At 36.5% G+C, this 26,069-nt stretch overlaps 1 protein-coding gene across 2 annotated transcripts; it reads left to right on the plus strand.

Annotated features, from left to right (window-relative positions):
- The first annotated feature begins 4 nt into the window (after positions 1 to 4).
- On the plus strand, positions 5 to 26,069 carry LOC306861584 (nucleosome assembly protein 1-like 1). Of its 2 annotated transcripts, none has more exons than XM_079403949.1 (15): positions 5 to 328; positions 10,186 to 10,223; positions 13,552 to 13,637; positions 16,582 to 16,684; positions 16,939 to 17,080; positions 17,983 to 18,063; positions 18,189 to 18,317; positions 19,189 to 19,260; positions 19,335 to 19,474; positions 19,551 to 19,696; positions 19,801 to 19,820; positions 20,814 to 20,936; positions 21,023 to 21,055; positions 21,136 to 21,186; positions 24,135 to 26,069. In XM_079403949.1, exons 2-15 carry the CDS (start codon positions 10,207 to 10,209, stop codon positions 24,171 to 24,173), a joined length of 1,182 nt encoding a protein of 393 aa, XP_079260075.1. In that variant the 5' UTR covers positions 5 to 328; positions 10,186 to 10,206; the 3' UTR covers positions 24,174 to 26,069. The 2 variants fall into 2 exon arrangements, with proteins under 2 accessions (XP_079260075.1, XP_079260074.1); XM_079403948.1 differs by having other exon boundaries at positions 235 to 328; positions 17,983 to 18,075.

Genomic DNA, 26,069 nt, shown 5'->3' on the forward strand with positions numbered 1-26,069 from the left:
TTGTCTAGTGGCATATTTCCAAATCCTACTATGGCCAAGGCTACGCTCATGAATATTAATTAGATAACGTGCAAGACGCTCGTGTGCCAACGTCTTCGTTTCAACCAATGAGATTAGCGCTAGAGGCCGAACATCGCGGTACGTAATTAATATTCATGAGCCCCGCCATCGCCGTAGTAGGATTAGTAAACGCGCGACCTGCGTTACGTGGTGACGCCAGATGTATATGAGCGCACGCGGCGGAATCTCTTTCCCTTTTAGCGCCATCAGAGCGGGAGTCTCGCGCAGCAGCACCGCCTCAGACAGACCTCTGCACATCGGGCTCTCGGTAAGAACACATACCACCGACAGACTGTTTATAAACCGCTTTTTGTTCATTCCAGAAGATAAATCAGTACTTGAGTCGAGGTTTAACACGAATCGAGATGTTTACGTTAGCTCGCGAGCTAAGCGCTCAGTCCGTCAGTTGAGAGACTCCTCCATGATGGAGATGAAAATGGCTGTTCGTCTTCTAAATACCGAATAAACTCAGCTTTAGGTGTTAAACGGACAAACTAAACTGGGGTTTTAATGTTTAAAGGTTTGCTTGGTCGGTTACAAGAGTTGGGAATGTTGTCTTGAGCGTATTTTGTCTTGTTGGGAGGATGATGATGATAGTTTGGTCTGATCTGGCGGGTAAGTTTTTTCTTGGGGGGGGGGGGGGGGGAGTCTAGTCACGTTGTCGGAAAAATGGAAATATCCGGTTTATTTAACTAACTAATCTATTTTTAATAAAAATGGATGTGGACACTTAAGTATGGCACATACTCGAGCATGAATAGGATGAAATGATCTGTACGCATGCTAGTTTAAATTCTGACGTTTTTCTGATGAGTGCTTTGGTAAATTAATGTTACCAGTCTTCTCTAGTTGAGATGGGTTGGTTATAAGGATGTTATCATCAGTCTTCTCTAGTTGAGATGGGTTGGTTATAAGGATGTTGTGCTGCTAGCAGCTTTAACCGGTGGATCTGTGGAGGAACACGTGGTGATGTGGCCTGGTGGGAATTGACCACTGCACTGACCCGTGGACCAAATCCAAGATGATTAACCCAGTTAGTTAAACAGCTGTTTTAGATGAACTGGGGTCGACAATATAATTGGCCCGGTGGCCCGGACGTACTTTTAAAACCTTTTAAAACCGTCAGGGCCACCAGATCGCTCCAACCACTAGCCCGGTGGGGCCAGTAAAAATAATGCCTCGATTAAAAAAAAAGTCTAATTTCACATTAATTACCTGTGGTTCTGTGTTTTGATTTCTGTTAAATCGTCTCGGTAACCACCGCTAGCAGGTTACGTGATCCCGACAGCCTTACAGATGCAGCGGGTTTATGCTCGCTCCCGCGGTTACGCGCGCAAACTGCACACTGCTGCTCAGCACATACCTATAGCTACTATTAAGCTAGGCTACATGTTTCTGAAACCCCCATCACCCGGCCAAACGCCGGGTAAAAAAGAGAAGGCAAGGAAGAGAAAATCACCAGAGGAATTGAGGGAAAGCGAAAGGGAATACGAAAAGAAAAGGCAGAGAAAGTTTCAGCCCCAGTGGCGAGACCGCTGGAATTGGCTGGGCTTAGGGGTGGACGATAAAAATGTCTCCACGATCTGCTTTTGAAGAAATATGGTAGTATCGTGCTACAGCACACATTATGTCAAATACAGTTCTGGCGCCGCGGTCTCTATATACTGTACAACACGACATACAGCAGTAGAGTTACTCTGACAGGACACTGCACTTATTCGCGATCGCAAAAGTACATTATTTGCACACAAGCCTTGCTGGTTAAATGTTTCATTCACGCGCTGGTCTGACGTGCGCTCATACACCTGAAGCACGCGCGCTAAAAAGCCTGTCTAACAGCGCCTGATTACTCAACTAACTTATCTTCTGCGCTAATACTGTCAAAACACACAAGGTTTACATACAGACTGTTGGTTATCTCTAAAATGAAAGTGAATAGTTAAGAGAGAAATGGATGCGTGCAGCTCTTAAAGGGACAGGACACTAAACATGCTGCCGCTTGTCATTAAAGGGATAGTTCACCCTAAAATTTAATTTCTGTCATCATTTACTCACTCACATGTTGTCCCAAACCTCTATTAATTTCTTGTGCTGAACCCAAAAGAAGATATTTTGAAGAATGAGGGTAACCAAACAGTTGCTGGTCCACATTGACTTTGATATGAAAGAACAATCCTATGGAAGTCACTGAGCACCAGCAACTGATTGGTTTTCCACCTTCTTCAAAATAGCATTTATGTTCAGCAGAAGAAAGAAACTCATTCAGGTTTAAAACAACTTTTGAGTAAATGATGGTATAAAAATAAAACATTATGACAGAATTGACAGACAGATGACAGAATATTAATTTGTGGGGGAACTATTCATTTAACGTTAACAAAACAACAAAACACAAAGAGAAAAATCACTCTATTCTTGACTGAAAAACTTTAATACAGTTGCTTTAGGAATCAGTCTATGTAGAGTTTTATTTTTATATTTGTTCATTCAATTTCATTGAATGCTCTGCTAAATACACCTATTGTACCTGAAAATTAAGAAGTTTGTTTTATTTGTATATTATGTGTATTTGTAATGTGTATCTTTGTTCTTATTTTTTAATAAGAAAGATAGAATGATGACAAAGATTTTTATCTTCGCCCACTTTGACCTAAATATCTGCCATGTCTTTTTTTTTGTTTTTTGTTACCTTGAAAGGCTTTGTCTTTCTAGTTTGGCTGTAATGCTCAGACAGCTTGTAAAACCAACATGACAAAGAATCGTGATAAAATCGTGAATCGTGATATTTCTAAAAAAAAATCGTGATATGATATTTTTCCCATATCGCCCACCCCTAGCTGGGCTACGATCAAGAAAAAAAAGAGGTTTACTGTGAGCTCTGCAGATCAATGCCCACATATGCAGACAAGTAAGTTAGAGAAAAGTTAACGTGTATGAAACCTATGGTATGAACATAATATAATGAATTGCTGTGTGACTACGGAGAATGATCCTATGCAATAGGTTTATTTGCACTTGTTTCATGTTTTTGCACAGTTTTGCTGCACTTTGCACTAAACCTACCTTAAAAAAAATTAATGTTATTCATGTTGTTCAAGCAAACTGTTCTTTTTCGTGATTATTGGGATCAATACCCGACGCGTTGACCTGGGCCAGCGAACTTCAAAAGACACTGGCCCGGAGGGCCAGTGGCAAATTTCCCTTATTGTCTACCCCTGTGATATCTTCAGGAATGCCTGGACAGAGTTGGTTAGTTTGATGTTCGTCACATCTGTGTGAAATGTGGCTGGTGGTGGGTTGCCAGAGGCTCTTATTGAATAGAATAATGCTGTGTGATTGAAGTCGGTCAGTATTACCATATTTCATCTGCTATTTATGTTATTGTATATTTCTGAGCGGCTTATTTTTGTGTGACTTGTTACTATTGTTGACGCGGTTTTTTTAACATGGTGTGATTTTTTTATTTTTATTTTTTTTGCATTTGAGTTTGATCAAAATTAATTATATTGTTTTGATGTATAAATAAGAAAAAATAAAGAATTGTGTATAAAATAATGTAACAAATAAACAAAAATATATATTTAAATATTAATATAAATTAAATAATACATTATTTTATCTGATAACATATTATAATAATAATAATAATAATTCTTTTTATTATTATTGTTATTAATTGTAAATTTATTATTAATATTTTTTTCGATTTTTGGGGGGTTTTGTTTTCCTTCCGATCATTTCTGTGTCAGAAAGGTATTGTTTTGTGTTTGGTTTTGTTGCTGCTAATTTTTAATTATTTGTAAATTTTATTGTCTAAATTATGCACAATCCATGGAGTGGACCTGATTTGCATTTCACTGCTAGTTATGTATCATATATACATGCATACATACATACATATATACATACATACAGGTGCTGGTCATAAAATTAGAATATCATGAAAAAGTTGATTTATTTCAGTAATACCATTCAAAAAGTGAAACTTGTGTATATTAGATTCATTCATTACACACAGACTGATATTTCAAATGTTTATTTCCTTTAATTTTGATGATTATAACTGACAACAAATGAAAGTCCCAAAGTCGGTATTCCAGAAAATTAGAATATTGTGAAAATGTTCATTATTGAAGACACCTGGTGCCACACTCTAATCAGCTAATTAACTCAAAACACCTGCAAAAGCCTTTAAATGGTCTCTCAGTCTAGTTCTGTAGGCTACACAATCATGGGGAAGACTGCTGACTTGACAGTTGTCCAAAAGACGACCATTGACACCTTGCACAAGGAGAGCAAGACACAAAAGGTCAATGCTAAAGAGGCCGGCTGTTCACAGAGCTGTGTCCAAGCACATTAATAGAGAGGCGAAGGGAAGGACAAGATGTGGTAGAGAAAAGTGTACAAGCAATAGGGATAACCGCACCCTGGAGAGGATTGTGAAACAAAACCCATTCAAAAATGTGGGGGAGATTCACAAAGAGTGGACTGCAGCTGGAGTCAGTGCTTCAAGAACCACCACGCACAGACGTATGCAAGACATGGGTTTCAGCTGTCGCATTCCGTGTCAAGCCACTCTTGAACAAGAGACCGCGTCAGAAGCATCTTGACTGGACTGCTGCTGAGTGGTCCAAAGTTATGTTCTCTGATGAAAGTAAATTTTGCATTTCCTTTGGAAATCAAGGTCCCAGAGTCTGGAGGAAGAGAGGAGAGGCACATAATCCACGTTGCTTGAGGTCCAGTGTAAAGTTTCCACAGTCAGTGATGGTTTGGGGTGCCATGTCATCTGCTGGTGTTGGTCCATTGTGTTTTCTGAGGTCCAAGGTCAACGCAGCCGTCTACCAGGAAGTTTTAGAGCACTTCATGCTTCCTGCTGCTGACCAACTTTATGGAGATGCAGATTTCATTTTCCAACAGGACTTGGCACCTGCACACACTGCCAAAGCTACCAGTACCTGGATTAAGGACCATGGTATCCCTGTTCTTGATTGGCCAGAGAGTATTGTGAAGAGAGGAAGATGCAATACGCCAGACCCAACAATTCAGAAGAGCTGAAGGCCACTATCAGAGCAACATGGGCTCTAATAACACCTGAGCAGTGCCACAGACTGATCGACTCCATGCCACGCCGCATTGCTGCAGTAATCCAGGCCAAAGGAGCCCCAACTAAATATTGAGTGCTGTACATGCTCATACTTTTCATGTTCTTACTTTTCAGTTGTCCAACATTTCTAAAAATATTTTTTTTTGCATTGGTCTTAATTGATATTCAAATTTTCTGAGATACTGAATTTGGGACTTTCATTTGTTGTCCGTTATAATCATCAAAATGAAAGGAAATAAACATTTGAAATATGAGTCTGTGTAATGAATGAATCTAATATACAAGTTTCACTTTTTGAATGGTATTACTGAAATAAATCAACTTTTTCATGATATTCTAATTTTATGACCAGCACCTGTGTGTGTGTGTGTGTGTGTGTGTATATCAATCAGCACAATAACATATAATATTATTATTTATCTTTTTTAACGATAATTAGACAATATTTAACTGTGTTATTGTGCTGATATCTGACTACCGTGGACAGCTGCAGTTTTTGATATTCTTCATATTCTGTGTGGTCAGTTCACATCAGTGATTAATTTAATCTTTTAATTTAAGTTTAAATTGATTTTTACCCTTAATAAAGCAATTTTTTTTTCTAAAAAAAAAGTGTACATCTTGAGTCAAATTATTACATTTAATCAGTCAATTAAGATAATACACATTTAGGCTGTTACCAAACAAATGAAACCAGTATCATCAAAATTAATCTTTGCAGACGTTGCCTCTAAAGTGTCATTTAGATGTATTTTCACACTATTTATTGCAGCTCAGAGGGACATGGAGTGCTTTAACCAGTTAGAAATGCATAATCTTTTGACATTTTAAACATAAAACATTGAATACTGATATTTAAAATTATTTTAAAAATGAAAATAGGCTTTAAATGTGAAATTAAAACCACCAGTAGGTGGCAGAAAGTCACTGTTAATAAGTGAGTCATTGCAACTGAACCAAATCACTTAACGGTTGATTCATTCAGGAACTCATGTTGCTGAGAGACGCAAAACAGTGCTGTAGCTGTTTGGAATACATTTTTTTTTTTTTTTTTTGGCAAAATGGAGCCAAAACAGGCAATATGGTGTCTAAAACGTAAGTCTATTAATATGAACTTATTGTTAATGAACTGTTGTATAAAATCAATATCACATTTGTAATCATGCTTATTTTTTAAGAAAAATCGGCATGAAACGTAAATATACATTTTCTGCCCCCATATCTTGAATTTTGCGATCATTCTTAATGCATTTTAATAGACTGAATCATACAGTGAAAACACTCTAAATGCGCACGTGCACTGTTTAACCCGCTTCATCACCGCGTAGGCTAATGTAAGCGTGCACTCCTTTTAGGTGTTGTTTGGTTTTTGCAAAATACTTGATATTGTCAAATTGTGCATGGTTAAAACAAGTGCGACATCGCAGACGATATATATATATATATTAAAGCTCTGTATGTGACAAATTCAATCAAGCAAACACAGAGATTGCGTTATTTTCCCCCAGAGCTGAAATTGAGAGTGACTGGTTAAGTAGAAAAATGTAAATATCTGAAAAATATCAGTCAAACTGATTTTGTTGATCTCTAGTTTGGTTGAATGCGTTTTATTTGCTTCTGCTTTTAAGTTTGTGCATGAATTAGACTAGTGACAAGATGGGCTTCTTACGGTAATGAAAAACCAGTGAACTTTTAAAGTTGTGATTTTTAGGTGTGGGAAAAGTGATGCACATCTAGTTGTAGACCTGAAATTGCTATTGAGTGCAATCTTGCGTCATGACTGGCTGGAGTGAATCATGGCAGAGTTTTGGAAATGTGTTGGTCATAAGGTTTGGGAAGCTTAAAGAGGTTTTAACAAGTGCGTTGAACCTTTGCTCCCGGGTCGGCTGGATTTGGCAAAGTTTAAAGGCTTGCCGTCAGCTTTCAGTGCTGAAGAATGGTTATCAGAGTCTGAAGGAAATGTGCCAAGAACTTTGTCCCGGTATTGTGACGTCTTTTTATTTTTTTATTTTATTTATCCTTTATTTAACCAGGAGAAGCCCATTGAGATTAAAAATCTCTTTTACAAGGGAGACCTGGCCAAGATAGGCAGCTGAATTACATCACATCATTACATACATACAGAGACACACAAAAAACATAAAAATAAAGACTAATAAATTAATAGAAACAGTTTGAAAGCCAATTATGCACTTACAATGAAATCTCAATTAAAAACATTGACATGTGAGGGAGTCCAACTCAAAACATCTCATTCTTAACTTAAAAACACTCAAAGGAATCAATTTACTAAGTTTTAAGTTGTTCTGCAGCAAATTCCATGTAAAGGGTGCAGAATAAACAAAGGCCCTTTTACCCAGCTCAGTACTGACATGTGGGACAGAAAACAAGACAACAGCCTGAGAACGGAGAGAGTAACGACCAGCACTTTTTTTCATAAGAAGTGAACATAAATAGGATGGAAGCACACCAAGAATAGCTTTATATATAAATGTATACCAATGACAGAGCCTCCGTGTGGCCAGAGCAGACCACCCTACACGAGAGTACAGCTCACAGTGGTGGCTGCGAGCTTTACAATTAGTAATAAATCTCAGCGATGCATGATAGGCTGCGTCAATCATATGAAGGCATTGAACAGATGAATGCATATATAATATATCACCATAGTCCAGCACAGATAAAAAAGTGGATGCCACTAACCGTTTTTTAACATTAAAAGAAAAGCACAGCTTATTTCGAAAGTAAAAACCCAATTTTAGCCTCAACTTTCTCACTAGACAATGAACATGAGGCTTAAATGATAGGCAATCATCAATAACAATACCAAGATACTTATAAGTTGTAACAGTCTGTATTTCACGTCCGTCAAGAGTAATCACTGAGGGAACATTCAGTGGTCTATTCCGAGGGTCCGTGAAGAGCATAAGTTTGGTTTTGTCTGCATTGAGCACAAGTTTCAGCTGTAGCAAAGTGTTTTGGACCACAGTGAAAGCATTCTGTAAATGTGCAATGGCTTGTTTAAGAGAGGGTGCACAGCAGTAAATAACGGTGTCATCTGCATAAAAATGAAAGTTTGCATCAGACACATGCCGATCAAGGTTATTTATATAAATTGTAAATAAAAGAGGGCCTAACACAGAGCCTTGTGGAACCCCTTTAAGGATTGGTAAAATACCAGATTGAACACCATCATGCTTAATGCACTGGGTTCTGTCACTAAGATAGTTTGAGAACCAAGAGACAGTATTCTCTGAAAACCCCGAGTTAAGAAGCCTAATCTTTAAAACATCATGATCAACCGTGTCAAAAGCTTTTGACAAATCAATAAAAAGTGATGCACAATGCTGCTTCTTATCACGAGCAACAGAGATGTCATTTATCACCTTCATTGCAGCTGTAATGGTACTATGTTTTTTTCTAAAACCTGACTGAACTGGGGATAAAATGTCCTGTACATGCAGGAAGTCTTTCATCTGATCACTCACCAGGGATTCAAGCGTTTTGGCCAAAACAGACAAATTAGAAATTGGCCTGTAATTATTTAAATTTGACGGGTCACCCCCTTTCAATAATGGACAAACAAATGCAGATTTCCATATTTTGGGAATAGTGTTGCTCTCTAAAGTAAGATTAAAAAGGTACGTTAGAGGCTGTGCTACACAATCAGCAGCTATTTTTAAGAAATAGGGCTCTATAAGATCAGGTCCTGGAGGTTTTTCAGGAGCCAGCCCTTTTAAGGCTTTTTGAACGTCAGCCACTAAGAATGGAGTGAGATTGAAGACACTTGTAGAGACTGGTACATCTCTACAAGGTGTCACAGTATAAGGACAAGCAGGGTCAAACAAAGAACCAGACTGAATAAAATGCTCATTAAAATGGTTCAATATCTCCAGCTTGTCATGAACTACTGCAGACTCTTTCATAATAAAAGAAGGAACATTAATACTATCTTTGTCTAGAGAAAGTAATTTTATAGCCTTCCAAAATTTTCTGGGATCATTTAAGGTGTCAGTAGTGGCTGACAAATAAAAGTCAGATTTTGCTTTCTTAATAAAAGAAGAACATTTATTTCTTAACTGCCTAAAAACAAGCCAATCAGACGAAGAGCCCGTTTTTCTTGCTTTGGCCCAAGCTAAATTGCGGTCATGAAGAATATCTCCAAGCTCAGAGGAAAACCAGGGATTGTCCCGCCCCTTAACTCTAAATCTCTTTAGTGGGGCGTGTCTATTTATTACTTGCAAAAAACTGTCCCGGAAAAAGATCCAGGCTGACTCCACATCGGGAATCAGCTCTATTCTACTCCAATCACAATTAAACAAATCATGGCAAAAACCCTGTTCGTTAAATTTTTTGAGATTCCTCTTACATATTACGCGAGGTTTACAGGTCTTGTGAAATAAGGTGATCCGTTGCTGCTATGCTTTGGGAAACTCTTATGTGTGTGTATTGACAGGTTTCAGCTGTCTGATCTTGACGCAGACAGAAAGAGGAAGAGATTAACCTTCAGATCTGTCAAGAATGGATTCTGCCAGGGCGGTGTCAGGTCTTCATGTTATTGATCTTCTACAGGCGAAGAGCAGAGGAGGCTGAGAACATTCTGTCTGTAGCAATCAGCTCGTGAATGAATGAAGTTGCTCGCACTTGCCGCTGGAGGTCTGGATGTGGGTGTCTGAGCCCGTGTTTGATCCGACTGCGTTGGAGTTGGCTCGTATGCAGGTCGGGCCCTGATAAATGGATCCAGTCAGATTCAGAGCTGAAGATATTGGTTCACTTTTTTTGGTGTATTCAGCTAAGAGTTTTCTATCACGAGGATGGCGGTGTGATGGCGTTTCAATACATTTGAACCACCGTTAGACATTTCGACACATCTGGATGCTTGATAAACTTGTGCATATTGGCAGCCTGAGTCATCCTAATACAGTCACCTGACCAACAAGGCCATCAGTGACCGAATTTAGCTTGAGGCTGTTGCACCTAATGAACAGCGTTAACATTTTCCCTTTGTGTTTTCCCTCTAGGAAAAAAAACGGTGAAACAACATGGCAGATCTTGACAAGTAAGTGCTTGTTTGTCTATTAAAGAGCTTTTATTTCTCACGGTCATCTCGTTTGACAACTTATTGTATTGGCGGCCCTCAACATTCTCAGCTAAAACCCCTTCATGTTTGTTTGTGCGGGGAATGGTGCATAAACACCCCTCTTGGCTGATTTTTGAGTAGGCCTCAGGGAACTCATCTAAACATCCAGTCCTAACCTCTTTCCTCCTTGTTAGAGACTGTCTAGGGCCAGCAACACATCGTCTGCATGCTTTCACGCTCAGTGTGGTGTCCCAAGCGTAGGGCCCTATGAAATCGGTTTTATTTTTGCTTGTTTTTAATGGTTAAATGAAATTGTATTAATCAAAAAGCGTGTCTAATTAATTTAAATCTTGAAACTTATTAAACGTTTAACCAAAATTGTTTATAGCCCTATGAAACGTCTTAATTTTTTCCCACTTTGTTTCATTGTGTCCAAATTCTGCGTTTTAGCATGTGTAATTATTTGAATGCATAAAACATGTTTCATTTATTCTTACAATAGCCTTATCTAATCTTTTTTTATTTTTTTTTCTCTCTGGTTATCAAATGAAGGTATAAAACTAATTTATCTTTTAGCTAATGAAAATTAAACATTTTATTTTTGGCAAATAAAGGTGACTTACTATTACATTTAAAACACTGAAGAAATATTGTATGATTATTCCTTAAAAAAATAAGGTTTAATAATACTAATGTATTTCTGCCACAATGTCTTCAAGTTAAACCAAACTTTTATTTTGATGGGTTGCTGTGAATACCTTTTTAAATTTGTCTATATAAGATGCTAGATTTACTTGTATTAAACGGTAAAATGCCCATGAAGTACTCTCAGAGCAGTTCTGGAGATGTTCATGTATTTGTCCTCATTTAGTGAGATGGCAGGCGCTGGAAGTGTAATCACCTACTTTTTGATTAATTCATCCTAACTTTGACGAATTCCTTTACATTCAGTGTTAAACTGTAAATTCCGTTTTTAAAACCTTGTTTTAATTCCATGCGCAACTTCCACATTACAAAAAGCCTAGGGCCCTACAAGCGTCTATGCTATGTCAAACACGTGTTTGCAACCCTACAACCAGGGGTTCACTCACTCGACACTTCTGTGACACGAGCAATACACCTATTGCTCACCACAGCAACTTCCTGTGTGCTGTAGATGTGATGCTATTTCACACGCACCTGCATTTTTATTTCAGCCAAGATAACAGTTGGATATGCTCAGTAGGGCTGCCACTAACGACTATTTTTATTTCGATTAATCTATAGATTATAAACGATTAATTTCCCACAAAAAATCTATTTTTACTTAAGAATATTTTATTAAACCAAATGAAATTCAAATTTCTATGAAATCCTTTTTTAAAGCAAAAGTAAAGTGCAACTGAGTGCAAGAAGCAAGTGTCCATCTCAGTCAAAATCACTGAAATCAAAGTTCAGTATTATGGTGTAAAAATGACAACATATCCACGTGTTCTAGTTAGGGCTGTCACGATTATGAAATTTGGCAGATGATTAATTGTCTTTTTTTTTTTTTTTTTTTTTTTATTGTCTGGCTTTCATTATATAATTGTAATTCATGTATGGGTTCAGTAACTAATTATCTATTTTAGTAACTATATTAGTAAATTAATATCTTTTAATCTTTCTTTAGTTATTATTTTGCAGTGTAAGATTACAGAGTACTCCCAAATTGTAAGAATCGGCCAATACAGATCCAACACACTGCAAAATATCAATACTGTGTTTGTGGAACTAATAGTCGCACTTTTTTAAAACCCTTTGTTAAACGCAATCCACTAAATACTAATTTTCTCACTACAGAGAGAAAGTACATTTGAATAAAAGTATATAAGCTATGAAATTAAACACACAAAATGAGACACGCTTTCTGTGTGTGTATGCTTCAGTGTCTGCGCTCAGAAAACAGGACTGAATTGAGTTCTCTTGCGTCGTCAGATTTTTGCATGTGTCTGCTCTCCTCTTACTCCCACATATTGACTTTTTTTTTAACGTTTTATGCGCCGTGCAGCAAGTGTATTTTAGCTTTTGTCCTGCCGGTTCATATGTTCGCATCCTTCTATGCAGCGGATTCGTTCTGAATGAATCTCTACCCAAATCGTCCCTCCCTAACACTTATTCGTTGACGAAAATGTCAATAGATTTGTCATTCAAAAAGAGTTTTCGTTCGTTGTCGTCAGTGAAAAAAGTTATTGACATTGTTCGTCAACGAAATTAACACTGGTTGAGAGTGACTCTTGAAGGACCAGCACCACATCCTCTTGTACCACTGTTCGAAGAATTTATCTTCCAGAATAGCAGTAAGTTTTAGGAGCTCATTTTTAGTCAATCTCTGCAAGAAAGACTTTTCAGTATAGGAGATGGACTAAAAATTAACAAACTTACTGCGACGTGGAGCTAAGGAGAAAATGTAGAACTTGGAAACATAAGAAAAACAGATTAGTGAAAAGCGTTTAGTTTAAAAGCAAATAGAAAGTCCTGTTTTTTTTTTTTTTTTGCAGATTTGCACATGTACGAGGTTTAAAAATGTTCATGACATATTTTAAAAATATTGAAATTGAGCAGCTGCATGTTTGTGCATCTGCATTCCTCTTGGTCAAAGATGAAAAAAATGGGATTTACAAAATTGACTATTGAGAGAACGTGCTAATTTTTTTATGTTTACAGTGTTATTACAACATTTAACCACTTTTTATTAATTAAAAAATTTTTAAATTCTTTCAAATTTACATCTTGTACAAGAACTACAGCAAAAAAACAGTTTGATGCATGTTTTATCAATATTTTAGAAATTGTATTTGAATATTACCAGTATTAAATTCAATGGATTTCATTAAATTCCTTCGAACACGACTACTCAAAACGGTCTAAATTTATGAAACCTACACATTCAAAACATTATTACTCTGAATTTTTATGTAAATGTTAAGTGTAAGTAAAGCGTTTAGTACTGTAAGGTCTTTCATGACACTACATATGCTGGCGTGTGAATTTGATAAGTGCTTGATATAAAATAAATGGTGCTTAAAGTCCTTGAATCTGGTGTTCATGAAAGAGTGGGAACCCTGTATAACACTGAAGATATAAGTTTAAAAGCATGATTAAGAAAAAATGTTTTCAATGCCAAGCTCTTATCAAGTAGGAAATGCTGATTGCTCATGATATGACTTATCTTAGTCACGTTAGCTCTCTCGGGTCTCTTAGTCACATTAACATTGATAGAACGGAAACATAAGACCCGCAAAGCTAGTTGGGTAAATGTTTAATCCCTGATTGTGTGTTTTCACAGTAAAGACCAGACTGAAATGGACCCAGCAGATATGGAGGATGTTGAAGAGGTGGAGGAAGAGGAAACTGGGGAAGACAACAGTAAAGGTATGACCTTTGACTACTTCATGCAATTTTTCCCCCTCCTCATTTCCTGTGAACAAGAGGTTGACCAGTATTTGGTTTTTGCTGATACTAAAATTGGAAAATAAAATCCTCTTAACTAGTAAATCGCTGTAATATGAATGATAAAGTTTCACTTAATGTAAAATAGTGCTGAACTTTATTACAAAATTAACAGTAATGACTTAATAATATTTTGTAATTAAAATAAATACAAAAATTAGCTAAGCTTCATCACTATTTTATTTTAATTTAATGAAATACCGTCTCTTATTAGGAATGTCTACTGTGCTCACATTTTAAGATGTGTATATATTTTAACTAGCTTTTGTTTCTTTTGCACATAACTACTTCATAAAGATTATTTGTCATTGGCGGTGCATTGCATATCACTGAATAATTAAAAACTATTGCTGTTGATTTTTACGATAAGTGATAGTTCAGCAAAGCAAATATTTGTGCTGGTTAATTGGTAATAACGGCGTCTTGCGTAAACCATCGATTATTGCTCCTATTCGAGAGGACGGGTTGATCAATCAACTTTTGCTGTTTACATTGCAAATCATAATAATCAGACCAGGTTTGTGTCATAAGTTGCAGTGACATCTGATACTTGAGACTATACAGCTTTATTGAAAGCATTGAAAAAAACGCAGTGTTGAATCACTTAATGTCAAATGCTAAGTAGATACACCTGGAGCGACAGCTCAAATGCAAATTTCTTTCAGGAAGTTTCTAGAGGTGATGAGATGAGGAGATCCGATTGGCTAAAATGAATCAGATTTCCCATCACTCTCTCCATCAGTGAGTTCAAAGTGTTTTTATCGTCTAGACTCCAGAGCCTCTTTGCTCTGGTTTTCTTTCTTGCCGCTGTGGAGGAAAAGTAAATGCCGTCTGTCATGGATTCTTATTGCTGACAGTCATTAGGAAAAGGCCATGCACATGTTTGCACTGGCACGTTTCGTGTTTAGTAACAGGATATCAGGCCGTAACCTCATTGACCTTAGCTGTGTTTAAAAATGGGACGGAACCATTGGGCAGGACCATGACTATTAGAGGGTTTAATACTAAATAATACAGGGATTGGATGTGCGCTCACTCATTAAAGATGGCTTCAGGCCCGCTGACCTCACCTCTGTTTGCTACTGTTTATTTTTGGGATAAAAAGAGCAGCATCTTTTTTTTTTTTTTTTTTTTTTTTTGACCCTTGGTGAAGGTAGTGCCCTAGATCTGAGAGACGTATTACAGGATTGTGGATTTTTATTTTATAGATTTAAAATTTCTTTTAGATTATTATTATTATTATTATTATTATTATTATTATTATTATTAGTTTAACTTCTTTGGATTAAATTATTTAAGTTTTTTATTTCTCTTTTTAGATTTATTTTATTGCTTGGCACCTCATTTTCTCTTTCTTTTTTTTTATATTGGATATTTATTTTTCAGACACACCTTATTTTAAGATGTCCTTGTTAGTGTTTTTTACGTTAAAGTACGAGGTGATATTAATTTACTACATGTACTATATAGTTAGGGGCTTGGGATTAAGCTACTTGCATGAAATCATGCATAATTTGTTATAATAAGTACATGTAACGTAGCGGTGTAAGAAAATATCGATACACGCGAGTATCGCGATATTTTGTTTGGCGATACTGTATTGAGTCTCCAAAACAGAATATCGATATAAAAAATCATACAAGATTCATGGCAGTTGTTTCGTTTTGAGTTCATATCCTGACCGCTAGTCTTCATCTCTGAACTTAAACAGTGACAGGAAATACCAGCATCAGGGCACTCCACTAATGTTAGCGTTAATATAGTTCGCTGCCAGTAATGGAGGATGAAAGAATTGTTCCAGCTCTCGTTTCGGTGTACAAAGCTGAAGTGTGGCGCCATTTGGGCTTTTGTGGTAATGTCCGCCCCGGGACCGCGGCGCGAGCGCAACCTCGGTTCTGCCACGTCCCGTGTCCCGTGTTGAAGAGCCTTTGCGCGGCGGGCGGTAGAGTTGCCACGCGGCTGCAGCTTTCTCTCGTAATTCGGGGGCGTTTTGTGCAGTTGGGGCGGTGCTCGCGTCGCAGTCTCTGCGATTCCACGCGGAACATAAATACAAACTGAAAAACCTGTGAAATCCAAGTTGAAAAGTTCTGAGAATGTTTAACATCTGTATTTATTTGATTGTTTTACAAATTGTTTGTTTTCTTTAGGAATCCTGCAAACACTTTATTTTTCATTGATATTAAGCAGATGTCATTTTTTGTTCAGATCAAATGTTATGACATTGCATGTCACAATTGTAAACTTAAACTGTGAACCTTTAAAGTAGAGTCTTTATATATTTTTATAAAATACTTTTTATACATGCATTTAACTAAAGAATCATGCAAGCACTTGAATATTTCCCCCTTTACTCGTACTGCACAAAAAGTGGTTCAATAATGTTGAATGTTATAGGGACTGATTATTGCAAATGTAGATCCCGGTGTGTTCTGGTTAAACTATTTTTATTTTATGCTAAGGTTTGCATATGGTGGTGTGTTCTTAATGACAGCTTTCCTAAAAAATATATATCCTATTCCTAAAATAAGAAATATCCCAATAATATCACCTTGCTTACAGTATTGCAATATATCGTATCGCAACCCCTGTATCGTGATACGTAACGTATCGCCAGATTCTTGCCAATACACAGCCCTAATGTAACGTGTAACAAGCACACCGTAAAGTGTATTTTTCTTTTAATTTTGTATACGAGTTGTCAATATTGTATGTAAACATGATTCAGTTTAAAGTACTTTACTGGCATGGTTAATATAAATGTCAGTCTCCGTCCTTCTTGATTCTTTGTTTCTGTGACGCTGAGCATGATTTGTAATGGCTTCCTGCTGTGAGCGTAATTTGATGGTTGTGTTCACTCTGGTTTTAGCACATCAGCTGACGATGCAGATGATGCAGAACCCTCAGATTCTTGCGGCGCTGCAGGAGAGGTTGGATGGGCTCGTGGGATCTCCCTCAGGGTACATGGAGAGGTACGTGCCCACGCATAGCACAACTTCAAATGGCTCCCTCGTTTCCCATTGGCTACATCTAATTTTCCTACTTTGCCAACACCGACTGAATTAAATGTTTCTAATTTTGGCCTCATCCCTGATTCCTTTCTGGAAGGTGCCAACCAAATGTCAAGCATCTCTTTTTACTCACTCTATACAAAACGATGATCCTGAGTCATTCATGAATCATCAGCAGTGTGTCATTTGCATCGTGTGATGTGTTGTCTGTGCAGCTTACCAAAGGTGGTGAAGAGACGTGTTAATGCCCTTAAGAACCTCCAGGTCAAATGCGCTCACATCGAAGCAAAGTTCTACGAAGAAGTGCACGAACTGGAGCGAAAATACGCTGCTTTGTATCAGCCTCTCTTCGACAAGGTGAGATTTAAAAACCGATGCATTTCTGCTGCCCATCTTTCCTCCAAAATGGAAAAACTGTGGCTTTGTTCTTGGAAGAGGTGCGGTTTAAGATGTAGTGTGCCAGAAGGCGGGCGGTACAGTACGTTAAATCAGTTCTATTGACCTGCTGCTTCAGCGTTTCCAACAGCAGCAAACACCAAGCGGTCAATCAAGGACACTAGAGACAAACAGCAGCCAGAGAGATGTCTTACAGAAAATAAAACCTGAGCTGTAGCGGTTTGTCCTCTCTTGTAGCTCTCGCTCACTCTCCCAGTGGAATAGTGACGTCTGAGAGGCTCAATTAAAAGTTGGGTTCCTTCAAAATAATTTAAAACAGGTTTGCTGACTAAGTCTTTCAGAACAAGTGTATTTTTGTGGCAGCATAAAGCCTAGTTCATGTGGCAGTTTATTCTGGCCAAGAACCGAGCACTTGGGCATTGTTGTTTTAATAAAACGGACTATTATAGTTTTTGTTAATATTCTGAATGTTTTATACTTTTTTTTTTTTTATTTTTATTTTTTTTTCCTGCTGTTATTGTAGTTTTAGTAATGTTCTTTTTGCAGTTAATTTTTTATAATTGAACTTTTTTTTTTTTTTTTTTCCAGGTAGTAATATGTGTATATTTTTAATTCATATTTATTTAATTGTTTTAGGTTTATTTATTGAATTTGAGTTTATGAAGGGCCAGTAATATTAATTTGAGTTTTTTTCTTAGTAATACAAATTGTGACTACAACCCTGCTTGGATATAAAGATTCAAGTGATTTACAGCGACGGTTTATATTTTGTGTAGTTGATTTGAAGTATATAGAAATATTTAAATTAGTTTAGTTTTAACTTCTAGAAATGCCTCAAATGAATGTTTAAAAACTGTCTTTAGCGGAGTGATATCGTGAGAGCAGCATACGAACCCACAGATGAGGAGTGTGAGTGGAAACCAGATGAAGAGGAAGAGCTGACAGTAAGTAAGCAGGTACAGGTGATCCATACCTGCATGCTCTTCAAATACCACCTCATTTACATACGGTCTAATATGCTGTGTTCAGTCATAGCTTGACTCTATATATTGGTCTTTGTCCTCATCAGGAGGAAATGAAGGAAAAGGCCAAAGTGGAGGAAGAGAAGAAAGACGAGGAGAAGGAAGACCCGAAAGGAATCCCAGAATTCTGGCTCACAGTTTTCAAGAACGTCGACCTTCTCAGCGAAATGCTGCAGGTAGGGAGAGAACGGACAAACGCAGGGCACACGAGGGAGCGATTGTGAGTGTAGAAGTGTTCAAAAACAGGTCATGCATCATGGGTATTTACAGTGGGAGATTTCTCTTTGGGAAATGTCCTTGCTGCCATCTTGTGGTGCAAAAAGGCACCTTGCATCCTTTTAAGCTGAAGATAAAGGCATAGTGAAGCTATATGCATCTAACTTCACTCAGAATTTAATGTATAATTTTGTTTGGGCTGGTTAATGTCACTTTACATTTAAACCAAACTTGATTAAGATCGTAGGCCAAAGGTAAATGCTGTATCAACTGTATTAATATAGTTATGCAATACATACGTTGTGTATATATTTAATTATATGTAATATTTATATCGTTTTAATATATTATTTAATTGTAATATTTTTTTTTACATTTAATTGCAAAGATATTAATTAGAAATGAAAATATGCTTCAGTGGGATGTTTAATATTTTATTTTTATTTTTCCCCCTTCTGCTGTGATCTCAAAAGACCAAAAGTAAATGTTGTAGTATATCAATCATAATGTGTTAAATATGTATCTTTATTTGAATTTTTTAATGTATGTTATTTAAATTTCATCTGTTTTATATATATATATATATATATATATATATGTATATATGTGTGTATGTGTATATATGTATAATTGTATAACAAATTATATAACACAAATATCAATTAGAAATGAAAAGATGGCATGTTTATTTATTTTTTCCCTCTTTGTGACATCAAAGGTTATTGGACAACTGCTTTAGAATGAGGAATTTTTTTTAATTTTTTTTTTTTAATTTATGGAACTGATTTTAGTATTTAGAAGTGTTTCATGTATTTTGTTTTTCCTGTCCAGGAGCATGATGAACCAATCCTTAAGCACTTACAAGACATTAAAGTAAAATTCTCAGATGCAGGCCAGCCAATGGTGAGTCTGACAGTCTCTTTGTCTCCTGTATGCTGTCTTAATCTCATAGTTTACTCAGTTTGCTCTCTTTTCAGAGTTTCACATTAGAGTTCCACTTTGAACCTAACGATTTCTTCGCGCAAACAGTCCTGACAAAGACCTACAAAATGAGGTCTGAGCCAGACGAGTCGGATCCCTTCTCTTTCGACGGGCCAGAGATCATGGGCTGCACGGGGTACGGCTCAACCCTTGACTTTCTCTTTATTAGCTTTGATAACATTAGTTACATTAGAGGCTGACTCTGTTTTCAGGTGCACGATCGACTGGGTTAAGGGAAAGAACGTCACATTGAAAACCATTAAGAAGAAACAGAAACATAAGGGACGTGGCACAGTGAGGACGGTCACCAAGACGGTCCCCAATGATTCCTTCTTCAATTTCTTCTCTCCGCCTGAAGGTAAAAACCCACATCACTGATTATCCATGTGTCAGTTTGTTTACTTGTTTATATTATTTTAGTAGAATAGCGTTTGCTGATAATAAACTTTCTTTTCTTTACAGTTCCAGAAAGCGGTGAACTGGTGAGTAACTGATTTTATTCCTAGCCATGAACTTCATGAACGTTTTGTCACTTTTATTAATTTTTTTATTTTTTTCTAAATTTAGTTGGACTGTACTCTTTTTAACGTAAACGGACAATGATTTTATAACTGATGTATTTTAAACTATCACCTTAATGTTTTTAGATCTTAGCCTTATATAGATTCTTTTTTTGTGTGACTTGAATTTACTCTGTTTTCGCAGAGTAAAATTAATACACATTTTAAATTTTGATATGCATGACTAGGGCCTAAAATTAACATTTTGCCACATCTTCCAGTGGCAATTGACTTCAGGGAATTTACTGGTCATGAAACTTTTTGTTTGTTTGTTTTTTTTTTTTATAAAGAGGCATAACAAATTAGGGAAATATCTAATTACTACGATTATTATTTTGATTATTTATTTAATCACATCATTTTATCAAATAACACTATAAAACCGTTGAACTAAAGTATTTCTAATTAATTTTAATTTATATAATACTGCTACTGCTTATTACTAGTATTATTATGATATAACAGTAAAATTAGTGGGTTTTCTCATGACTTTCAAGCATTAAACCATAGAGCTCTTATTATGGCAACTTCTTTTGAATTGCTTCTCTTTTGTTGATGACATTTATTAACTCTTCTCACAAGTTTGGCTCATGTTGCGTTTTCAAATCCCATGTTATAAGCGACTCAAACTCCAATATGTATACATTACGGCGCAGTCTTTGCAATTTGACAATCACGCTAAACTATATTGCATTCTCAGGCATTGCTAGAATTATCAAAAGAAGTTACCAGCCAACTGCTGAGTAACACTGTTTCATACACTTGCTGCTTTTTTCCTCCTATTTGGTGCTTGGTGAGTCAATTCTAGGCCCTGTGCATGACTGATTTATCAGATTGGTGAATGTTATTTTGGCTGGTAATCATGAAGTCTCAGTTATAAGAGTGTCTGATGACTAGTTTTTGCCGTGTGTTCAGGACGAGGACTCGGAGGCCGTGTTAGCAGCAGACTTTGAGATTGGTCACTTCATCCGCGAGCGGATCGTGCCCAGGGCAGTGCTATACTTCACCGGCGAGGCCATCGAAGATGACGACGATGACGTGAGTGAATGACAGCCATCCTCTCATGAAGTCAAGCGATACTTTATTTCCAACCATCTGACCGCTGTTTCTTTTGTCTTTTTTAGTATGACGAGGAGGGAGAGGAAGCCGATGATGAGGTTAGTTGTCTTCTGTTTGTCTGTTTTTATCAGCGTTATTCCTCTAGATGTTTGTTAACTGATGTGCTTGTAACTTGCAGGAGGGTGAAGAGGAGGCCGACGAGGAGAACGATCCAGACTATGAGCCCAAGGTAAGGTCCAGACGTCCATCAGTGCTCCTCATGGCAGGCTGGTACTGAGATCTCAACATACAGAATACATACTGTCACCTCCACTCATGCATCTGCCTCTCTCGCTCTCAAATGCTGATTTCCTGCAAAAAAAAGCAGTTCTTCACGATTAATAACTTCTGCTTTATTTACTGTCATTTTGGTCCATTCGAGAGAGAAATCCAAATGAGAACAGATAATTTTTTACCGAGTAGATAAATGACCGCAGTGTTTGCAGCATCTCTGTGAACGTCAGACCTTTAACCCTGATTTATAAATACTACACTGCGGTTCTGTGGGTATTTTTGTTTCTCTCCTCTAAAATTCCTAGTAGCACATCTAAAGCAACAGCATTGAATATACACTGCCCTACAGAGGTCAATTTAATGGCCAATTTTCACGCTCCTTTTCCCATTTCTCTCTGAATCTGAGCATAGTTGAGTAATGCACCAGTGCTTTCTGCAAGGGGTCAAAGTTCAGGGTGGGAATGTTAATGGATGCTTTTCCTCCATTATTACTGAACTCATTTGTAGGGCTGCATGATTTGGGGACAAAAATCAAATTGAATTGCATTTTTATTTATTTTTTCTGATGGTTGTGATTTTAAGAGGTTTGCTGTGCTTGTTGGGTTGCACTTTTTTTGGCTCAATATGGCTATGTTGTAATAATAATAAAAATATGAATAACAAAATATAGAAATTAAATGAGCAAACAAAATATTACTTGAAATATTTCACTGTTAACTTTCAGAAATAATTTCTTAAATGCTCCATTTGTGTAATTTTACAGTGAGATTACAACAGTAATATTTTTAAAATAAAAAATAAATACAAAGTATTGCTATAATAATATTTCACTTGATAAATTTTAATGGGAAGTTTTATTTCATCATTATTATTATTGTATATTAAGTGCTAAATGCGTTTTAATTTTAAAAATTATATTTTTTTGTATTTAAATGCATTTGAATTTTACAGCGAAATTACAATAGGAATACTTTTTTTTTTTTTTTTTTTTTAATAATAAAATAAATATATAACTAAATGAACACAATATTACTATTGTAATTTCACTGTAAATTTGGTATTTTTAAGAAATAGTGATGATCATGAGCATTTAAGAAATGTAATATTTTTAAACCAAAGTTACAATGCTAATATTTATGAGACTGAAAAAGTACATTTAATTTTTCGCATATTGCAATTTTGGTTTTATTTCAGTTCATCTTGCAGCTCTACCTCCTTGGTTTAATTTGAGAATATTATACACAATACTTAACTCGCCAACCAAATCTCTGTTCTGGATGGGATTGAAGCATCACTGCAGGTTTATCTTCTCGGCATTGTTCACAAACCTCTGTCTTCAGCATGCCAGTCTCATCTTTACTCAAAGCATGCACTTGACTAATCAAACAGAATTACAGTAGGAAAATATTGACTTTTGTAAGCGAAGACATGATTAACATGTTCACATTTCAAGCACTTTGGCACCTCTCTGAATTTGAGTTCCTCTCTAAATTTCTCCTCACTAGGTATAAGTGATGTCTGTAGTAACCCTGCCCTGGTAGGTAACGCTCATGAATTAATGTGACCCTCCTGTTGCGTTTGAATCCCTTCCCGTCATTCCTCCCCACACTGACCACTAACACTTGTGCTTGTTTCCTCTCTTTAACCATCGTGAGTTGCCATTAGCATCTGTATTGTTTCTGTATGTTGAAGCATCCGGTTTGCTCTCTAAATGAAACCCCGGTTTGACTTGTTCCCCGCTGGAGTCTTTTCACGCTGAGGGTGGAAAAGACCGGCTGCGCTCGTTCTGTCATGCCATTGGTGGAAACCAGTGTCAGTTATTGCTGTGCCATCCATAGGGCCCTATGAATCAGTTTCATCCCCCCCCCAAATTCATCTTTTATTTCCGTTTGAATTGCCTTCTATTTAATGGTTAAATTTTAATTTTATTAATCAAAAATTGTGTCTAGTTAATCAAGAAGTTTTCCTCAGTTTAAGTTTGACATTACATTCCAGACCTTATAAAATCCACTTTTTGTTTCCCAAATTGTTTGTGTAATTATTTTATAACATGAAACTTAACAAATATCTTTGGGCCTTATGAAACCACTTATTATCCCTTTATATATTTTATTTATGCCTTATTCCAATTTTCAATTACATTTTAGTACTTAAGTCTAATTAATCTTGAAATTGATACAATTTAACAACAATTTGTTTGAAATCCATTTTGATTATCCCTGATTTTTTTTTATGCCCCCCCCCCATTTCAATTCATTTACATTTTTATGGGTTCTGTTTTAATGGTTAAACTAATTAGTAATTAATTAAATTTTTGTAGTTATTTAAAAAAAAATCTAATTATAAAATGTATACAATTTAACAATTGTTCAACAAATTATATATTAGGTCCTTATGAAATCCATTTTTATTGGACCTCAAATTAAATTGCATTATTTATTTTTTACAGTAATTTATTAAATGTTTAATCTCCTCAGAAATTATTTAGAGATCTGGTTTTATGCAATACAAATGAATCAAATGGTGGTGATCAAACAAAGGTGTAAAACCATTAACAATTTAAAAGTAATCATATGAAAGTTTAATTTGGTAAGTTGTTGCATATCAGGTTTACTTTTAAAAATAAAACATGGAAGAATTGATTGTTCTTTGAAGTTTTAATAATTTGATAAGTTTGAAAAGTGCTGGTCAAAGGTTGTGCAGGCTCTGTATGTGATGATTATCAAACAAAAGGGTAAAATGCTTATGAAGTTACACTGGAAATTCCTACCACCCTGAATTTGTTGCCGTGTGATTTTGATTGGCTGAAACCCTTAGGGACCCAAAGCCTGAGCTGTTTTAACAATGGAAATACTTTCTGTGTGCAAAATGCGTAACTCTTCCTCGCTCTGGTTTGTTTCACAGAAGGATGCCAACCCTCCAGAGGAGTGCAAACAGCAGTGATGGCGGCGCTACCTCCTTCAGGATCCCCTACACTGTAACGGCTTCAAACAAACATACTTACCGCCTTACAATGTTTTGTATTTTTCTTGGTAGAAATAATTGAAAAATTAAATAAAGGGTTTTGAGATTTTTGTTACAAAAAAAAGAAAAACACCACACACAACTCCTCTATCGGGAGCCACAGCTCATGACGCATTGTATTTTATTAGACCGGTTTCTTTCCTTTTCCCTTTTCTCTGTATAAATAGTTAGAATGCAGAAAATCCCTCGACGCATGACACTCGTTTCTTCACCGCTAAACTAGTTGGGTTCTCGTGAAGTCTTTTGTATTGCTCTTAGACAACAGCTGTGGAAAGACAGTCCTGTTTACAGTGATTCATCCGGTTAACATTCCACGAAAACGTTGGCTGTTTTAGGTTGGGAGGCCGTTTAAAGCTCGGTGGAGACTGATGCACATTCCACATCCGTTCTGTCGGCGCTCTGCTGCATGACTCCTTTCTTTTCTATGAGCACTTTGTATTTTTGTCATGTATCCGTAGCGTTTATTTTTTTCCCCCGTCGATTCGACCAATGCTTAACTTTCAACTAGCTTGCCGTTCTTCAGGTGGGTTCTCTGCTCCACAGAATGCACTCGCAACGATCCGAGCGACCTCATTGGAGGATTAGCCTTTGAGGGAGAGGAGCCAGTTTAGTTGATCTCTGATTGGCTGGTTTCTGAGCTCAGCCCTGAGTGATGTTTGTGGTGAAACGCCACCTCTGTTTGGCAGGCCTATCACTGTGAAGGGGTGTGTGTGTGTGTGTGTGTGTTCAGAGGAAGGTCGTCTTCATCTCCTCTCACTCGTAGCGCAGCCCAGCAGGTCTGAAGCAGATAGAGCAATATTTTCACCCGGAAAGCCCCACCGCCGCAGTATCCCGTGTCTCGTGGCCCGGCTCTGTCCGGATCGCCAGTTAGTTAGTTGTCTGGTGAGCGGTTGAAGCAGCAGGGGTCTTTCTGGTTCCCCTCAGCAGCTGTTGTCAAAGCAAAATGCCATGCTACAAAATACTAATGTACTCAATAACTGTACGTGGATGTATATTCATGAAAAATAAATTGGTAAAACGTGCAAGCCTTGGTCTGTCTCCTCCTCTTCATGTGTAAAGCTTATTAGTTTAACCAAAGCATTAAGGTTGTAATTTAAGCAGCAGTTTTAAGATGGTTTGTCAATGGGTTAATATTTGTAATCATTCAATGGCACCACTAGGGGGCAATGCTGAGTTTAAATTGCATGAATTATATTTGAGCACTTATGATCAATTTTGACCTAATTTTATAATAAATATGTAATGGGTCTGTTACTCATTTCAAAAGATGGAATTAAATGAGTAATTGGTTTATATATTAATGTTGCTAAAATACCACATGATCATCTCGGTGTAAATTTGTAATGGAAGAAAAAAATCTGAAAAAAAATATATTGCACTTATCCATAATGGTTTAATTATTTTTCGGCTTGTGGACTCATGGAGAATGCAATATTTATTTGAATCAAACATTGCAAAAGTGTTAAATTAGGATGGTTTTACTTCCAAGTCTTGTTAAAATTAGATGCATTATTTTTTTAATTATTACCAGTGCTGTTCTAGTATTTAGATACTATTATAGTTTTTACTAATATTTTGAATCTTATTTTAGTTTTTTCATTAAGTTCAGAGCATTGTTTTCTATTTTTATATTTCTAGTTTTTATAGTATCTATAGCTTTTTTTTTTTTTTTTTTTTGTTCATTAATTGACATGTTGAGCTGGAATATTACTGTATTTTATTTCAGTTTATGGTTTTAATTTAAGTTCTGGTTTTCATTAATTATAATAACCCTGATGAGCACATTGTTTATATTAAAACCCTCTTTGTATTGCC

This window comes from Barbus barbus (assembly GCF_936440315.1).
Source record: "Barbus barbus genome assembly, chromosome: 42".
Taxonomy (NCBI): domain Eukaryota; kingdom Metazoa; phylum Chordata; class Actinopteri; order Cypriniformes; family Cyprinidae; genus Barbus; species Barbus barbus.